The sequence below is a fragment of the Ambystoma mexicanum genome, chromosome 5p, assembly GCF_040938575.1.
Source record: "Ambystoma mexicanum isolate Mex_15411 chromosome 5p, UKY_AmexF1_1, whole genome shotgun sequence".
Lineage (NCBI taxonomy): Eukaryota > Metazoa > Chordata > Amphibia > Caudata > Ambystomatidae > Ambystoma > Ambystoma mexicanum.
This window is the reverse complement of record NC_090930.1, coordinates 463,421,336-463,441,433: the sequence shown is the minus strand read 5'-3', so window position 1 is coordinate 463,441,433 and position 20,098 is coordinate 463,421,336. Positions and strand designations below refer to the sequence as shown.

The 20,098-nt window shown below is 48.2% G+C and overlaps 1 protein-coding gene across 6 annotated transcripts in view; it reads left to right on the top strand.

Moving 5' to 3' along the window:
* Nucleotides 1-20,098, top strand: part of PLS3 (plastin 3) — a 612,346-nt gene that overhangs the window by 508,276 nt on the left and 83,972 nt on the right. For all 6 annotated transcript variants that reach the window (XM_069612872.1, XM_069612869.1, XM_069612870.1 and 3 more), the window contains one exon: nucleotides 3,017-3,147. In XM_069612872.1, the coding sequence (XP_069468973.1) occupies nucleotides 3,017-3,147 (131 nt within the window). The remainder of the gene's footprint in view (nucleotides 1-3,016; nucleotides 3,148-20,098) is intronic.

Below are 20,098 nucleotides of genomic sequence, written 5' to 3'. Positions count from 1 at the left end.
GGGAAGGGATGTGGCCATATGCATTTCCACCCGCCCCGCTCGTGCACAAGTTAGTGAGCAAGATCACGAGTTCCAAGAACCTCAGCATCATCTTGGTGTCGCCTAGCTGGCCGGCGCGGCCCTGGTTCTCGGACCTACGGCAGATGTCACTTCAGCGTTAGATTCTACTCCCCCCTCGAGAAGGGCCCTCTACTAGCACAGCAGGGAGGTGCAGTTCCACACCCCTCTCCAGAGACTAGCCCTAACGGCCTGGTTCCTGAGCAGCTGACGCTCCAGCACCTTCAGCTGTCTTCCGACAGTCTGGAAATCATACAAAATGCCATGAGCCAAGCTACTCACAAGCAGTACGAAAGCAAATGGACAATATTCTGTGTTTGGGCTAAGGAACACGGTGTGAACCTACTGACATGCACCCTCGACCAAGTTTCGTCATTTCCAGCCTTTCTCGTCAGGTCTGGCGTCCAGGTTGATAACTGTAGAATTTACCTGGCCACTATCAGTGCGTATAGGAACTCTGACTCTCTCGACCTCTCTTCAGCCAATCCGGTGTTAAAAAAGCACCTCACAGGGATGACCAGGCTATGCCCTCCGGTCAAACGTTGTTATCCCGTCCGGGACCTGAATGTAGTCCTAAGCACTATATCACATAAACCATTTGAGCCCATGGCCATAGCAGACATTGGGTTGGTCACATTAAAGACAGCCCTTCTGGTCGGCTTACTTCGGCTCGCAGAGTAAGTGAGATCCAGGCGTTAGTCTCCTCAGCGCCACGCACTAGATTTCACAAGGACAAGGTCGTGCTCCGCACACACCCCAAATTCCTTCCGAAGGTGGTTTCATCCTTCCACATTAATGAAGAGATTGGGCTTCCCACATTCTTCTTGGACCCCAAGGAAGATGCAGAGAGAACGCTCCACTCCCTAGATGTCAGGAGAGCGTTGCAATTCTATCTAGACAGAACTGAGGGCATCCATAAAATGGACACACTGTATAACATTCAGAGGCTCTAGGCCTGGGCAGCAGGCCTCCAAGTCATCCATAGCTCGATGGATGAAAGTGGCATTCCAGGAGGCATACAAGGTGCAACATAAGGATCTGGCGCAGACCATGCCTGCCAAGCGGTAAGAGCTAGAGCGACAGCTATTGCGTTCCAGCGCCAGGTTACCTGGCCGGTGATCAGCAGGACGCCAACATGGGCCACACGTTCAGCTTTTTTCAAAGCACTACTGCTTGGATACCAGTGCCAAGGCTGATGCTGCATTTGGCCCAGCAGTGTTGCGCAATCTGTTTGCGTAAGAGGTCAGGCTCTCCTCCCCAGGGCATTATCAGTTGTAATCGCTCATACAGAATGAAGGAAAGGGGACAGGATGTAGGAGTAATTGAGTGTTACTCCCCGGGGTGACTAATGTACTACTAGTCCATAGTCCCCTTTCCTCCATATGTCTCACCATCCATCCCCCCCTATAATGAGACCAGTGAGGTTGTTCGACTTAATGCAGCCGACGTGTCAAAAGGGGACTGAGGTGTGGCGCCGGTGGCGGGGTTAAGCGCCAGTAATTTAAAGGGGAAATGTCTTTTTCTGGTCGAAAAGAGGTTCCATTCCTGTCCATCGAAAGGGACGTCCCATAAAGGATGGAGGAAAGGGGACTAAGAGCATGTTAGTCACTCTGGTGAGTAACACCTTATTTCCTTCATATAAGTAAACTAAGACGCACTGCACTTGATTGATTTCTGTCATGCGGTCTTCCTGCTGCCCCCCTCGTATGTAATCAAGGCACCTTAATGCCACAGAGTCTCCTCGGGAGTGGCGAGGGGGCTACTATAGGTGTAGAGGCGTATGATATGGAGGATCCAGAGTCCAACTTTACCCTTGAGCCCATGTCCAGCGGGTTATCCAGAAGACTAATTCTTTAGGAATGCACTGTGATTGCAGATCTCAGAGCCAAGTTCCGATCTTGTTAACTGTGCGCAACCGATTGTTTGGTTTGGGATTGCAAAGTCTCTCTATCCACCCACAGGTGCCTTCCCCTTGTGTGAGCGGTAGTGGGAGATTAGCTGCAGCTCGAAGATCCTGATCTCAGATCAAATCTTGATTTAATGCCCCAGGCATTTTAGTGGTGCTTTGCAAAATATACTTCTACATATGCCACATACCTCAAGCCACTAATGCAGGGGGTCGCATAGTTCAACTTGATTAATTTATTAATGTCAGTTATGGTAAGAATGTAGCTTACTCACCCTGTTTGAAATCCCTAATTGGAAAATATGTCACCAGCGGGATTCAAACGAAAGTGTGCCGTTCTTCATGTGCTGTTCACGTGCCTTTGGCTCCTTCTCTACTGCTCCGCTGACCTGCAGAACTACTGTACGCATGACTGCGACGCAGGCAGTTGTTGATGGGCCTGCCCCCTCCAGCCACATTGAAAAAAGTCTTTCCAAAGTGCTTCCCTGCTAGCAGATCCACACAATTTATTTCAGAATTTGATAATTTTAGATACTTGGTTTGATGTTTTCTAAGCATGCTTATTTTTCTTAGACAAAAACGAAAAATGGGGTTCATCCATTGATCACACATGAATGAATATTTAAGAATATTAATCCCCATTTGTCCACATCACATGCCCCCTTTTCAGCAGGCATACCTGCCAGATGCCAATTCCAAAAATCATATTTTAACAAAAGTTAGTGCCAATTATCGGCTTCCTTGTGTATTTTGGATTTCACTCTTAATGTAGTTATGGATGTAAAGTATCCTTTTTACTTCAAAGTGTTACATGATTCTTCGCCTACCAACCGAGAGTGCTTTTCATGTGAATCTGTTCATGACCTCTAATCGGGAGAACTTTTGTTGAAGGCACATAACTCTGCATGCTCCATGTTGCAAATACTTACATTTCCTATTGTACGGAATATGTATTAATTGAGTTATTAATTGAGCACAGGGCTTATAAATATAAACTGTTATGACTTTATCTTTAATGTATAGCTCTATAAACACACTAACATTGTTTTATAGCTTGAAAATTGCAACTACGCTGTGGAACTGGGAAAACCTGCTAAGTTCTCGTTGGTAGGCATTGGCGGACAGGACTTAAATGATGGAAACTCCACTTTGACTCTGGCACTGGTTTGGCAGCTAATGAGAAGGTATCAAAACAAATATTATTTTAATTATTAAATGAAACATATGAAGGAGATGTGAGATTATGCCTTGCAGGCCAGTTAAAATGCTTAATTATATTGAACATTGAATGTGCTTTAGGGATCCACAAACCATCATAAGTGTTTATGGTGGGAGGTCCTTGCAACCCTAGTGCTGTACTACACATTGCTTTCCCATCCTACCTTCATGCCTTGCCTCCCCACCTACATTCATTGTGCCTTGCCTCAGTTACTGCTTTTCCGTTGACAAAGGTTTGTGTAATTTTGTCTTCTCGCACACTAGCCTAGTTTTTCAAAAGGGGTGTGTTAGGGAAGAATTGGTGTAGTCCCACTGTGTGAGACTACACAATACTTACCTTCTTGGGATTAGGTAACCCACCTTTTGGTATAAGTCTGTTCTACACAAGTTGGTAGTGACTGAGCAGCAAGGCCTATCTCAAGAGGGGTAAAAGTGAGCTGTAGAGCTGTACAACTGAAATCTGTAAATACAAGTAGCCAAGTAACACTAATACTCGTGGTTTCTGTTATACATAGTTATTTATTTAATTAACATCACTTTTTAAATAAGCATTCTTTAAAAAGGCAATTTGTTGTAACAATGTAAATATACTTTAAAATTACTTTTTTAAGAACAAAACGAGTTAGTGGATAATCTTTGGATATGCTTCTTACACACTTCCTACACCCTGGGTGGACTTCAATCACAAGCACAGTGATTCCATTCATAGTTATACTTTGCAGATTCTGAGGTTGCAGAGAGGAAAGGTTTAAGGAAGGAAATGGTTCTCAGTAATTGTGAGGACAACTAAATCTTCCAGTGAAATCTAGACAAGCCTTTCCCAGCATTAACAGTTCACAACAAGCTCCCACCTGAGGGGCACACAATATCAAAGTAAATGGACTAGAAGAGTCTTCAAGGAGCCAGGACAGCCGAAGCCAATTGGAACAGTCTATTGAGCTGAGGTACTTTTTAGATCAGAAACAGTTTTGCGCAAAGTTAGAGAGTTTGTAGAAAATCACTTGTAGGGTCACAAGCTGTTAAGGATGTGGAAGGAGAGTTGGAATCAACTCTAAAAGGTAAGCCAATGCAATTCCCAAATGAGAAGAGCACGGCTTCAAGGCAATAAGTTAACTACCCCAAGCCAGCAGTACCTCCTGGTTTGAAGAAGAGTGGTCCAGCTGGATTCTGTCTTGCTACAGCGGTGCAAACCCTTATTCCTGAGCGTCAGTCATGGGGACAAGAGGGAGGACCTCTGGAGGGCTTCTGCAGCGGTACTTGGGAAGTCGTCGGCAGCTACAGGCTCTTTTCGGTTCAGTGGCACTTTGCGGTTTCATCACTTAGTAAACAGCACCGTTGCGGATCTTGTAAATCGGTTGGACTCTTTGCTCCCTCGGTCCTGCACTCTGGATCTGGAGGTCCTGCTTCTGGATGGTTCTAAGGAGTCTCCTGCAGCTTCTAGCTGGATTCGTTCTGCGGCAGATGTTGCACTCGACTATGGACTCTCGATGTCTGGCATTGGGCTTCCGAAGCAACAGAGAGGCACAGCAAGTCGGGAGGGTGGTCCATTGGAGTTTGCCTCTGGGTTAGTTGGTCCCACTAACCCAAGGGGAGAAGTTGTTGCTTCTCTCGAGTTGAAAAGGGTGTTCAGCACAGCAGCAGGGCTTCACTGGGCAATTCAAAGGACCAGGAGGGTACAGCAAGCTTTGTTCATGGTTTTCTTCGTCTGGTGTTTCTTCGACTCTGCCTGTAGTTCCAAAACCTTTGCCTTTTAATCGGGTTTCTTCCATTTATGCACAGCCTAGGCTGTCAGCAGGGTGGCTGTCCTGAAGGGCCAGCAAGCCAATCAGGACTAGTTGCATTCAGGCATTCCTAGAGACATAGGACAGGGGAGTTTCAGGACCCTCCCACACATCCAGTCCTTCCAAATACACTTAAGAGGGGTAAATGTGAACTGTAGAGCTGTACAAATAAATCTGAAAATACAAGTAGCCAAGTAAAACACTCAAGGTTTCTGTTAAAAATTGGTGTTACATAACTATAAGAGATCTTTAAAAAGGCAATTCATGTAATAATGTAAATATACTTTAAAATTACTTTTCTGAATCGGAACAAATTGGTGGATAATCCTTGGATATGATTCTTGCATAATTCCTACACCCTGCAGTGACTTAAATCAAAAGGATAGTAATGGCATTTATATGCAAATTCTGAGGTTGCAGAAAGGAAATGTTCAAGGAAGGAAAAGGTTAAACAGGTTCTCAGTAAATGTGAGGACAACTAAATCTTCCAATGAAAGCTAGACAAGCTATTCCCAGCAGTAACCGTTCACAACAAGCCATCACCTATGAGGGAAAAACAATATCAAAGTCAATGGACTAGAAGTCTTCAGGGAGCCAGGACAGCCTAAGCCAATTGGAACAGTCTATGGAGCTGAGGCACTTTTTAGATCAGAAACGGTCTTGCACAAAGTTAGAGAGTTTGTAGAAAATCACTTGTAGGGTCACAAGCTGTTAAGCCTGTGGAAGGAGAGTTGGAAAAAACTGTAAAAGGTAAGCCACTGCAATTTCCAACTGAGAAAAGCACAGCTCAAAGACGTGTGGTAAGTACCCCAAGTCTAAACGGTACCTCTGGTTTGACGAAGAGTGATCCAGCTGGATTCTGTCTTGCTACAGCGGTGCAGACCGCATGTTCCTGAGCCTCAGTCGAGGGGACAAGAGGGAGGGCATCTGGATGGCTCCTGCTGCAGCTACAGGCTCTTTTCGGGTCAGCAGAACAGTTTTAGTGCCTAGCAAACCGCACCGTCGCAGATCTCAGATACCGTTGGGCTTTCTTCACTCCTTTGGTTCTGCACTCTGGTGAGCTCTGGCCGTCCTGCTTGTGGATGGTCCTTGGGAGAATTCTGGAGCTTCGAGCTGGATTTGAGATGTTTCACTCGACTACGGATTACTCGACCCCTGTCAATCGTTTCTTGCAGGAACGAAGTAGTACAGCCAGTCGGGTAAGATGGTCCAGTGGAGTACCTCTCGGGGTTAGTTGGTCCCACTAACCCAAAGCTAGAAGTCGTCCCTTCCGGAGCATCTGTCGAATTGAAAAAGGAGTTTCAGCACAGCACAGCAGCAGGGCTTCACATGGTGATTTAAAGGTCCAGGAGGATGCAGCAAGCTTTGTTCAGTTTCATCTGGTCTTTCTCCCAGTGGTCGACTCTGCCTCTAAACCCAAAACCCTTGCCTTTTAAGCAGGTTTCTCCCATTCATGCACAGCCTAGGCTGTCAATCACACAGCAGGGTGGCTGTCCTAAATCGGGACTGGTTGCATTCAGGCATTCCTAGAAACGAAGGACAGGGGAGTTTCTTGAACCGCTGAGGGTTCAGCCTGCGGTAAAAAAGAACAGTGGTAGGAAAAAATACACCACTGCCACCAGCCATTTGTAGTGAGGGTAACATATTAATGTTAAAGGATATTTGTACCGCGCACTATCACCACCGGAGTGGTCACCTGGCGCTCTGGCGGCTCTGAAAGAGGAAGGGACGGTGAGTTAGTGGGAGGAAGCTGGAAAAGTGCAATCAAAGCAGTGATGTGCTGTTGGCTGTTGGCGGCCTCATCCCGGTGGGTCCGTTGGCTAGGCCTGAGGTGTTTGCGGCCGGTAGTTGTCGTGTACTGTTGTGCTAGTCTGTGTTTTTTGTTTTGTTGTTGCAGTGTAGTGAAGTTTGTGCTGTTTGTTGTACTGTAGGTTTGTGGTTGTGTTTGCTTTGGCGTTTGAGAGGTGTATGAAGAGGTGGAAATTAGTGGAATTGGTTAGTTGGCATCTCTATGCTGAATTGACGTGTTGGGCTAGCGTAATCTCTCCAGATGGGACGGGGGCACCATGCGCCTCTATCCTGATCTGGGCCCGTCTGGCATTCAAGGTCCCTTTTACATCTCGCTTCCACCTCCACCAGCCTCCCTCACAACCCCACCTGTCCTCCATACCTACTTATATGGCCAGTGCACCTGCCATTGAAGGGGGATAGCTGGCCTTGAAGCTATGTAGGGTGCTGAAGTCCTGTGACAGACCATTGTCTAAACAAACATAAAAATAAATCATTATATTGCAACTGAATTAGTATTTAAAATGTAGGTGACATTCCTTTGGTAAAAGAGAGGATTAGTTTAAAAACCAAATGCTAGCAATTCGATGCCAAGCATTCAGGTGCAGCAAGGAGTGATGTGTCAATGACTATGGGGGTCATTCCGACCCTGGCGGTAGGGGGTTAACAGCACCGGTAAGGATGCCAGTGCCGTTAACCCCCCTACCGCCCTATTACGAGGTCCCTTAGCGGGAGCCGCTAAGGGACCAGGGAGCAAATAACGGGCCCGTTATTAGCTCCCTCCCCATTCCCATTGAGCCCTATGGTGGCTCAAATGGTAATGGGGATTGATTTTTTTGAATGGGGACTTACCGGGTCCCCCTAGGTTGGAATGACCTGGTAAGTCCCCATTCAAGGAACCCGGACCGATTTTGGAGGCAGCCATGGTGTCGGGTGTCTTGACCCACATTCAAGTTATTATGCTGCAACATTTGGTGCTGTGGGCTTAGAAAATCCAAGATGGCCGAAAAGCCCACATTTGTGCCAGAATCCAGGAAAACCGCGCAGTTTTGCGCACACCAAAATGGTCGCCTGACCTGCCACACACCAGTGCGAGCGTGATGGGCCAAACGCGCCATGAGTGAAACGTAGTGCCAAAGGAAAAACAGCAGTGCCTGCTAGCTCAAAAAGCGCTTTGAAATCACCTTTGTTTCTCTGAATGCAAGCTCAAAATGCCTATTTCAAACATCGCAAGATATTAAAAAATCTTACTGAACACCAGCAGACATCTGTCAGAAAGAAGTCTTGTGTGCATACAAAATCGGGAAAGATGAAGAGCCTAAAAAAATGTTCATAACAAAACTGGCTGAGCTGTGGATGTCAGCAGCTTAAGTGAAATTGGACTTAAAGCCACTAAAATCTAAATGTTTAAAATAAATGAGTGACCTACTGTTGAGTGTTACATAGTTTGCAACTGTTTAAATGTCATAGTTTTGAACTTAGAATCAGCGTTCTAGCTGCATGTGTAAAAATTGTAAGTTTGATTTGAATGAAGAAAAACTGGGAACAAAAGTGACATTTAGCTGAAGCCTGGCTTAAAGAGATTGAATTCTGCCTGACAACTACCCCCGACAGGTGTTGAAACTTGCCCAGCAACTGCATTCCCAGGACTGGCCTGCATTCTGCTGCCCCCACCAAAAGGAGATCACACCTCTCTGATTGAATTAGGGGTGGGGTACCTAATTAGGGGGGTCGTAAATGGCTTCCTCTTGGAAGAAACTGGGAGGAGCAGTGCCTCTGTGAGCAAGCTGAGCTTGGAGGAAGTGGACAAACCAGAAATTCCACCATGTGCTTTGGGAAACCACACCCCTCTGGGCCAGAGCAAAATTTTAAAAGGATGTATAATTCATAGTACGAAATTGTCAAAATTATATAATATAATTTATTCTTGTGATTTTTCTGTGCACATTTTAAGAGGTGTTAGGACTCTGTGGTATGTTCTGGGGTTAGTAGCGGAAAATAAGGTATTACTCCAAATGTCTGTTAAAAGTCTGACACTTTATCATCTGATGCCCATATTCCTTGCGCATGTTTGTGTAAATTCTGGAAAAGTTTAGAGGTTGTGTTATGGATGAAAAGGGCAGAATTCTGTCAGACGTGGACACAACATCTTACAAAGACAGGCATCGGATTATTTGGTGCTACAGAAAATAGGTTAACTGGACATATAATATTAGAAAAATCGTACGTAGATAAATATGCATTTGGATCAAAAATAGATTTGTGTGCAAAGTGACCAGGGGAGGATCCTCTGACCCATAAACAGACCTCATCACGATGACACTTCATTTGCTTCCTCAATCAGAGGACGGTAGATTCTCTAACCTATCAGGATCCTCAGAGGGTTGGGCATAGAAAGTCAGCCTTCCCACCCACTTTCAAAAGACATAAAAGGAGTTATTGAGGCCCAGGTAGAGACATTCACTTTCCACTTCAAACCGATTTCTTGCGAAGCATTTTGCCGGACCAGACAATATCCAGAAGACTCCAGAACTTAGAAAACCAGATTCCAGAACTTTGCAGCAGAGAGGCCTAGTCCAAAAGCTGAATCCTTTTCAGCAGGCCTCAATCTTTTGCAACCAAACTATTCAACAGCCGGGCGAGCTGTTTGATTCTGGCTAGAACCCTGTGCCAGAACCCAGAAAGCAGAGCTGTATCCAGACCGCCGTGCAGTGCCAATAGAAGACCAGACCCAGACCAGACCGCTGTGCTGTGCCAGAACTTTTGCCAGAACCAGAGATCCAGACCAGCAGAGCAGAGAGAACTACAGCTAAACCTGACCAGATCTTGACGGCCTATTTCAATTTTATAGTGAGAGTACCCAGCTAGAACTGTGCATAGTCATCTATTAGTTTAAAATAAGCTTATCCCATCCAATTCAACCTGCCTAGAACTGCATTAGAAATCGTGTGTTCATTCTGTGACTTTAAAGCTGTAAGTGTTATTTGCCATTCTGAATCATTATTTCATTTCTGAAAATCTATCTCCACAAAATCATCCGTATCTTTTGAACCGTGCTAGGAACGAGATTTAACTTTCATTTTAAAGCTAAGAATCTAAGCTTTCCAACAAGCCCTAAAACGACTTTCTACTCCATAGTTTTTTCTTAATCGCACTTGATGCACTCGGAAAAAGTGCAGCGAATTGAAAACTAGCTCAAACTTCTTCACCTGTCAAAAATAGCTGTCTTTTGCTTGCATTGCTGAAATTTGTTTTCAACCTGATAATCCCTCATGAATCATTGCTAGTGTAGACCTGAACTAATTCAAAGTAGCTGTCACCTACCCTGAATCTCCTATAGGGAATTAAAATCATTTTTAGCATATTTTTACTTCTTTGCAAATCACATTTAAAGTATTTTTGCCTGTGTTTTAAAATCATCCCTGTGCTCTAAGCTTGCTAGGGGGAACTGAATTGGTATTGCATTTGATGGTATTCCTGAAAATTGTGTGCTCTCCTTCCATCTCTTTATACTGCATAGGGGGGGAGTGAATTGCCACAAGGGGAAAGTGATTATATTCTCTCTTGTTGAAACCATATCAGTTTATTTCTGTGCTGCATTCTTTCCTTCCTTGTTTTTCCTTGAAACCATAAATGCATTCTCAGCTACCTTATCCTTTCTATACCAACTCCTAAGTGATTACAAAAGTGTACTAGTGTAATATTATCCATTGTTGATCACTGTCATATTCATAAGTGTGCGATCAAATATTAATTTATTATAAAAGTGTAATATATATATATAGTAAGGTCAGGGGGATTCAAAGAGAGGGGCGTTACACAAGGGTTTATCATCCAGATCTATGAACTTGTCATAAAAATATATAAGGGCTTCCCTTGGGCATCCCAGACTCGGCATTGACTCAGTTGGAGTGCTGAATTGAAGTCGCTTAATAGGTGCTAATAGCACCATGGCTACCTCCAAACTCGGAATGACCCCAAATGTGACAGCAGAACTGAATTTATCTTGGGGCCAGCCATATTCTGTGGGTCACATCACTAAAAGGGAAATGGGCCACTATAAAGTAGTTCATCAACCCCAAGGGCAACTGTCTACATTTGAGAGCTCTGATATAATTTACAAGCAGAACACTTGCACACTGAATAACCAACAGTTGCATGCAAAAAACATGCACATTTGTCAAGATAACTCGAAGAAACATTCAATGCATGCCCAATTGTTTCAAACACTGAGTCAATGCAGTAGAAATGTGTTATATAATATTGTGTAGCACTGTTAAGACAATCAAGTAGAAATGCTTTCATTTGGATACAAATATAGTGCTGACCTGTTGAATGAAGTGGACATAAACCTCTTGAGGACTAGAAGTACTACATAGCCGTCTATAGGAAGAAAATGTAGGCTGGGCTAAGTATTAGGGCTGAGTTCATTAGACTGTGTAAAAGGCGGAGGTTGCTGTGGAACAAACAGGGTAGGTAGGCAGAGGCGTAGCCAGTAAAAAGTGGGGCCTGAAGCTAATGTAGTTGGGCCCACTGCGGTGACATTAACTTCTGTAAATGCCCACACAGCACTGCTAAGTGGGCACTTAAAGATTTTGGGTGGGCCTTGCCCGCTCAGGCCGTACCCGGTCTATGCCTCAGTAGGTAGGAGTGAGAAGGGCCCGATGTCTTTCTGTATGCAGTGACATTCTGACTCCCTTCTGTGATGCCATGTTATGTTACTATGCATTGCCTGTCATCTTAAATCTAGGACACACTTGCTGCTTGTTCATCGCTGGCGACACTTGTTACTCTGAAGAGAGGGAATTGGGCACACGGTTTGCTATGCCCAAAGAGGAGAGGACTCTCAACCCAAGGACGCTATGAAGACTGGGCCCACATACTGGTAGGGTGCTGGATGCACGGAATGCTTGGCAGAGTTGGTGTCAGGTGCAGGGCACAATGAGTACATACAGAGGGTTCTATGCAGAGAGAGTGGGGCAGTCAAGTTTGCCGTGAGAACATATTGCTGAGGTCTGGATGCGTGGCAGGGAGCATGGGGGCAAGAGGGGGCTGGTGCAGATGGATGGTCTCCAGAGTGGTCGCTGGGAGCAGAACGGGCCCTGTCTGGCACACATGGAGGACCCTGGGCACACAGGGAATGCATGCAGAACGGGCGCTGACTGGCACGCAGGGCGGGCACATGGGAGGGAAGCGTGCAGAGAGGGAGCTGCCTGGCGCACGATTATTCTATGCAGGGGGGCTCCTGGGCACAGGGGGAATGCGTGCACAAAGGGTGCTGCCTGGCACGCAGGGATTTTATACAGGGGTTCCTGGGCACACGGGGAATGCTGCAGAAAGGGCGCTGCCTAGCATGCAAAGTGGGCACATAGGGAAAAGCGTGCAGAGACGGGGCTGCCTGGCATGCTGAGATTCTATACAGGGAGGGCCCTGGGCACACAGGGAATGCGTGCAGAAAGGCCACTGCCTGGCACGCAGGGTGGGCACATGGGGCAAAGCATGCAGAGAGGGCACTGCCTGGCATGCAGGGATTCTGTACAGGGAGGGCCCTGGGCTCACAGGGAATGCTGCAGAAAGGGTGCTACCTGGCACAGAGGGTGGGCGGACACATAGGGGGGTAAAAGCATGCAGAGAAGGTGCTGCCTGGCACACAAGGATTCTGTACAGGGGGGGGGGGGATCTTGGGCACACAGGGAATGTGTGCAGAGAGGGCGCTGGGCCTTTCATCCTTCAAGTGTGGATAAAACAAGTGCCATTAACATGCGCAATAGCAACACTGTTTAAGCACAGCGCTATGAAAGCACATTGTGCTGTTGCAGGCGCTATTTAAAAACCCTAAAGCTATGTGATCAGAACACATAGTCCCCCTCTGGCTGTCAGTCGTGTTGTTGGCTCGTGTGTATGGGGTCGGTCACTGCCTATTCGCATTGAAGATCCGATAGCAAAGGCTGGCCCGGGAGCCTCATCCCTGACACTGTTACTTTACTGTAATAAGGACTGCTATAATGCAGCTTTCTGCTGCTCCACCAGTCAAGTGCTGAACAGCGGAATCCTTGCGCTGTAACAGGTGGCAGGTACATGGCGAGAAGCTGCCGCTGTACATGCAGTGGCCCGTTACCATGGGCTGAATCTCTGGGGCATAAATAGCAGTGATTCGGTCCTCTGCCACAGAAGCACGGGATGTCCTGGTGAGGGTATTGCGCATGTGGGGATGCCTTGAGAGTATGGGTAGCTGCTGTGCACGTGGAGTGTGCTATGAAGAGGGGTCGGGCCCTCTGGGCGCCCTACAGTAAGGGTTCAGGGGAGCAGGAATGCGCTGCGGAGATGGCGCGTTACAGAGGTTTCAGGGGTCGAGTGGGCATTTCTGCCCCATTCCCTGCAGGCTGATGGCGTTCCTTACCTGCTGCGTGCCCCTTCCTCTGGGTAGGCGCTACTTGCATCTGCTGTTTGACTCCTTCCTCTGGTGAAACTCTCTGCTCCCACCTGTGCTTGCCGCCTCCCTCTTGATAAAGCTCTGCTGACACCTTCCTCTGGGTGAAGCTCCTCTGGGCAAAGAGCTGCTGCTACCAGGCAACCCCCCATCACCCCACATAAGATGGTGTGTGCTGGACCCACAAAGAGAAAAGATAAGTCAAGTCAATTTCACTTTACTATTCTTGGGAACAGTAGTTCACACAAGAAAAATTATTTAAACCTTAAGAGAAATCTAAAGGATTTCTTTGATACTGCACTGAAGGTGCTCTTTGTCACCATACAAAATGTAGATGCCTATGGAGCTTGTCGGACTCCAAAAACAGTGGAAACACAAAATCCAAATCAGGTCAAAACACATGGAGTGAGAAAAAGGTCTTCTCCCTCCGGCGTTAAAATTAAAATGTTCTTAAATCTAGCAAGAGCTTGGGGTCTCTAAGGTTGAAGGGAATTAGCACAAAAATAATTCTCCCTAACAGGGTAGTGTAAGAGCATTGAGTGTATCCGTTCAGTGCAGTGTGCTTCTTTCAGTACCCTTAGAACATTTTCTAAAATGCATTCTATGCATTCTGTGCTTTTAAAGTTGCCATACTGTCCTCAAGTCATTGAAATATGCAGTTTCTGGGGCAAATTCTTCATTAAAATGTGTTTATTGTGGTATTGCTACCCAAAGATGCATTTGTTTAGCGAAAAAAAAAAGCAAGCTTGGTGTTTCATTCCCTTCATTAACTGAAGGGGGATATTTGCACTAACAAAATAACCAAAAACCATCCCCTTGGTATGGACTTTCCATCAGTATAGTTACAGATTAGTGATGTCATGTGTGACGTGCATTGCAGGGGTGCGTGCTGTGGTTACATAGCTTATACTAACTGGTAAATTTGTTTTGCATCTTAGCTTTTGCACTGCAACCATTACTTTGCTTTAACAACTTTTTTTTCCCCCACTGAATATATATTTTGACATTGTCCAGGCACCCTTCTGGAGAATGCCTCTGCCATCTGTAAATGTGTTATTGTAAGTAAATTGAAATTGAAATCCCTGTTCTTCAAATAAATACGAAATAAATGTAAACATTTTCTCGCAATAGATTTGTACTTTAGTTTTGTGATTAGTACTCTCGGTAGAGCTTTACAAACCTTTAGTCTGTACTGCCTCTTGCCATTCTCAAGATCCAGGTTTTGTTGGTCTGTGTGAATCTTTTTTTTTTTTTTAGTTTTTTTTTTTAGTTGTCACTAGATGAATGGCATACATTGTCTGCAGCCTAAGCTACAGCGTAGAGAAAATACCTTAGTCTTCAAGACCACTGCCCTGCAGGCTTTATTTAGATGGGTAGAACTACTTTAAAAAGATGTGGGAGCGGTGTGTTCCCACATGCCCAAGCGAAATAGTAGCCAAGCTGGTGCATTCTTTGCTAGCTTCTCTTGAAAGATTGCACAATTAGATGGTACAAGATGTACTTGGCTTCAATGGTCAAGCCTAGATGATGCAAAGGAATTGACTGGAGCAAGCTGTGGAATAAATGCGAAAAGATAACTCCTTTTCAAACGGCCTAAGCTGAAAAGAGCAGATTTTAATTGGAGAGGAATCGGCATTGGTTACAATTAGTAAGAATTCCCATGTTTTGCATCTTGTGACTCTTTTTGGCACATGCACCACATGTCCTTACATGGAGCTCATTCTGAATAAAAGAGGTGGCGGTGTGAGCTTTAGGTCTGCTGCAAATCCTAGAAGCAGCAGAGCCCCTCATTAGTCACCACTCTGTCCTTGCAATGGAATAATATAAACAGCCCACAATAGAAGAGGTGAAGAAGAAAACATTTTTTAAACCGTTACAAGAAAAAAAACCTTCTTCCCCTTTAAATTTAGAGGCACGCGGGGGCGTGGCGCAGGGAGCATGCGCTGCCCTGACTCCGCCTTCCGGGGCCACACCTCTGTGCCCTTTTCCGCGTCGACTGGAATGGGCCGAATTCACCAGCGCTCCTGGGTTTGGCTTCGGCATGTACGCGGGGATACTTCTTTCTTTGTCTTTTTTGTCTTTTTCTAGCAGGTACTCTCCTCCGGCGTGGCGCATATGGCCTTTCCCAACTTCAGACCCCCACGCCCTCTGCCTACGTTGCCTTGGCCCAGACCACGGTTGGCAATCGTGTTCGGCGTGTGACTCGCTGTCCTCGAAGGCTCTGAAGAACATTCTAGCCAGGTGTAGGGAGCTCTTCCAGAAGTCTCCTCCAGAGGATCTCAAGAACTTTGTGAAGCATCGTCCCAGGTCCAAGGTAGGGCCAATATTTTCCAGTGCACTCCGCAAGGGAGACTCCTTCCCAGGGACTCTCCCGCGTGGGGGGGGACTGGGCAGGTCCTTCTACCAGCACGTTCACTGAGGCTGCTACAGCTACCAGCTCTCGGGTCGAGGGGTCCTTGAATCCTCCCAGACGCAGTGTCGAGGGACCGGAAGGTTCTTGTACCGGGCTTACACCCGAGGGGCTCTGCCCTTTTACTGGCGCGATGGCCGAGGGGCTACACCCTAATACCGGCAATACGTCAGAGGGGCTATGCCCTAATACCGGCCATAAATCAGAGGGGGCACCTATACGTAGCTCTACCGGGTCGAGGGTGTCTCACCTACCGGGCCAAGACCAGAGGAGCAGGGTAGGCCCAGTGATCCACACGCGAGAGTCGTTCATGAGGCTGGACCCAGTGGGCTGGGCATCACGTCGCAGGCAGCTCAACAAAACGGCCGCCGCGCAATCAGGAATACCCGTCTAACATCATTCCACTAATTCAGTGAAGAACAAGGTGGGACTGGTCGCAACAAGGTATGTGGCCTACAGTCTACCATTCATATGCACAGGGCAGCTTTCCCATGCGTCCATACGGACTGGGTACGCAGTGGCTCCAGCAGTCCCTTGGTACCCCGTTGGTACCCCCTACCACCTCTTCGTCCATTGAAGAGGTGCTCTTTGACAAATTCCTCTGGCTCATGAGGTCTCCGCAGATGGGGGCTATCATCAAAGACGCAGTCATGGAAGTCCTTCCTACCATGCTAGAGGCACCACAGATGCCTTTATCGGGTCACCGGTGCAGCCTCCGGCTCCAAGGCGAACTGCACGACCTCCGCTGCCTTCTCAGCCTCTGGCTGCGGTCTTCGTACCCCAGCCTCCTCCATCTACCCCTCCTCATCCACAAGATCCTCCGGATCCGCAGGACACAAACGAAGAGGAGGATCCGGACACACCATCCTCAGCTAGGGCCTTCCATGAACGTCTGGCTGGCCTGGCGGATTACCTGGGCCTCCCTCAGCCCGAGGTCTAACAACCGGCAGAAGGGGTTCTGGCTGAAGTCCTCACAAGACACCCCTCTGCCAACAAGGGGATTCCACTGCAAACCGCTGTAGTCTCCCTGGCCAAGAAGGTTTAGCTCAAGCCCCACTCAGTCCAGCCGGTCAACCGACGCCTGGACGCCAAGTGCAGGCAGATGGAGGGGGATACACTCTTGCTCTCGACGCATCCTCAGCCACACTCCTCGGTGATCGCTGCAACATCACTATACTCCAAGTCTCCTCCTCAGCCTCCTCCTTTGCGGCGCTGCTAGGCAAGGAGGAGATGATCTTGGAGGCTTACGGCAAGAGGATCTATTCCGCCTCCTTGCAACTGCGTCAGGCCAACACAGATGACATGCTGACTGCCGCCAACCAACGGTTATGATGGGAAATTGCAGACTTCCTCCCAATGCCAATCTCGCTTTAACGCTGGCTAGCGGAGGCCATGCTCAAGGCGCACAACCTCATGGAATCCACAGTAGCGCATATCGATACCTCGGACCTGCGGGTGATGAAATTCAACCCAGATGTCCAGGAGTGCATCCTAGATCTGCTGTTCGGGGGGGGGGGGCTCTTCCACTCCTGTACGGATGAAGAGCTGGATAAGAAGAACAGCTCACAAACGGCAAAGTCCTTGTCCATTCTTACAAAGGCCACGCCCAAATCTTACACCTAATCTCAGCAGCACTCAGAAGGGTCGTACATATGGAGGGTTCTGCCGCTTCCAGGAACGCAGAACCAGGCATCCGGACCGCTCACCGTCCCAGACCCAGCGCAAACAAAAAAAGGGGGGGGGGTAATGGGTTTTTACAGTCCCCCGCCTCAACCTCATGCCTCTGAGGGAAAGAAGGCATGACAGGCCCCTTCAGGTCCACGTGTCTCCGGTGGGGGGCAGGCTTGCTCTCCACGCACATTTGTGGTGCCAGAATTTCACAGCCCCCTGGATCCTCTCTGTAGTATCCACGGGTTACCGCCTACCCATCCCATCCTCGCCTCCCTCGTCCCCTCCACTCCCACAGGTTGGGACAGCAACTCTTTTGGCGGAGATCCAGTCGCTCGTAGAGAGCCAGGCAGTGGAGGAAGTTCCAGTATCCCAGCGAGGCTTTGGCTTCTACTCCAGGATTTTTGCCATTCAGAAGAAAAACCAGGCAGGTCTGAGTGTTGTGCTGGACCTTTCCACACTCAACCTCTCCTTACCCCTGCAAAAATTCAAGATGGTTAACGCCAGCTTTTATAGCGGAGGCATTGGACAAGGGACACTGGATGTGCGCCCTAGACCTGAAGGACGCCTACTTACACGTCCCAATTTGGCAGCCCCATCGTGCTTTCCTATGGTTCAGGATCATGGGCTACCATTTCCAACATAAAGTCCTTCCATTTGGCCTCAACTTGGACCCCAGAGTCTTTACCAGGCTTATGAACGCTGTAGCGGCCCTCCTCAGAGCGCAGGGCCTCCACATTTACCCTTACCTCGATGACTGGCTTGTCAGGGCTACATCTACGGAGGCGATTCACCACTTGTCCCATGCCCTTATGAACACACTGCACGACCTGGGCTTCTCGCTCAACCTCAAGAAGTCACAGCTGCTCCCTACGCAGGCTATGACATTCCTTGGACTCTTTTGGGACACGTGTTCCGAGAGGGTTTTCCCATCGGAAGACAAGATCTCGGCCATCAAGAGGGCCACCGCCCACTTCCTCAGCAGAGAAGTGACCACAGCATGGTGGTACCAACATCTCCTGGGTTTACTAGCTGCAGTTCTGTTAGCCGTGCCGCACATGAGACGAAGGATGATTTAAGGGTTCAGCTGCATTTTGCGGCCTCATGGAATCAGGAGCGGGGCTCGCAATCCGAGATGATAAAACGTTCCTCCACCCAGACCTAACTTGGTCCATGGACTGCAACCTACAGATGGGCAAGCCCTTTCAGCTGCCCCCTCCGCAGACCACCATTACCACAGACTCCTCGCTCGACGGCTGGGGAGCCACCCTGGACGATCTCTCGGTCCACAGCATCTGGACTTGACGGGAGCAGGAATACCACATCAATTGGTTGGAGCTGAACGCCATCTGGCTAGCGCTCTGAGCATTCCTCAGACTCCTCAGGGGCAAGGTTGTCCTCATTCAGGCAGACAACTCGACCAGCATGTACTACGTCAAAAAGCGGGGAGGCACCAGATCCCCTCCTCTGTGCTAACTGGCGATCAGCATGTGGGAATAGGCCTTGAAAAACAAAATTTACCTCTCAGCAGTCCACCTCCCGGGGAATCAATCCTGGAGGTGGACAGGCTCAGCAGGCTGGGAGTGGACAATTACGAGTGGCAGCTAAATGACCTAGTTACTCAGGAGATCTTCAGCAGGTGGGGGCCATCCCCACGTTAATCTCTTTGCCACCTGGCACAACAAGAAGTGCCCCCAGTTCGCGTCCTGGCAAGGGCAGGGCCCCGGCTCGCTGGGCGACGCATTTCACCTACAGTAGTCCGGCATGAAAGCCTACGCCTTTCCGGCCACTCCTCTGGTACACAGAGTAATTTGCAAGATCAAAGTCTCACCGGCTCTGCATCATTCTGATAGCTCTATGGGGGCTGCCCAGGCCATGGTTTTCAGAGCTCCTCGGCCTCTCGGAGGTGCCAACTATACACCGGGCCCAGCACATCTTCTGGCACTGCAGAGGAGCAGAATCATCCACCCCGCGCCAGGGAAACTAGCCCTCAGTGTGGTACCTGAGCAGGTAACGCTTCAGCACCTTAGCCTCTCGCTGGCCAATCTGGAGATCATACAGGGCGCCAGGAGCAAAGCCACCAGGTCCCAGTACGAGAGCAAATGGACTAGGTTCTGCCACTGGGCAGACTCCAAGGGAATTGACCCCTTGGCCTGCTCTCCTTTTCGGCGCACCTCGCTCGTTCGAGAGTACCGGTCGACACCTGCCGTTCATACCTTGCAGCCATTGGGGCTTACAGGAACTTGGAGGAAGGCATTTTTTCCTCCTCCAACCCTATCGTCAAAAATCTGGCGGGTCTTGCTAGGCTCTACCCGCCCATGAAGAGACTGCACCCTGTGTGGGACATTAATATAGTCTTGGGCGCCCTGGCGCAAAAAACATTCGAGCCAATGGCGTCCGTGGACATTAGGCTTGTCACCATCAAGACTGCCTTACTAGTCGGTCTTACCTCGGCTTGCAGAGTCGGCGAGATTCAGGCGCTGGTCGCCTCTGAACCATATACCACTTTTCATAAGGACAAGGTAGTCATGCGGACGCACCCGTCATTTCTGCCCAAGATTCCATTGGCATTTCACCTGAACGAGGAAATAGTCCTTCCTACGTTCTTTCCTGATCCCAAGGATGATGCACAGAGAGTGCTGCACTGCCTGGATGTCAGGTGTGCCCTAAAATTCTACTTGGACATGACTAGGGGCTTCCTCGATTCGGACGCCCTGTTTGTCACGTTTGGCGGCTCGAGACCAGGCTACCAGGCCTCCAAGGCTTCCATATCTTGCTGGATGGTCTCTGCCATCAAAGAAGCGTATGAGGGTCAGCACAAGCTGCTCCTGGCCAACATG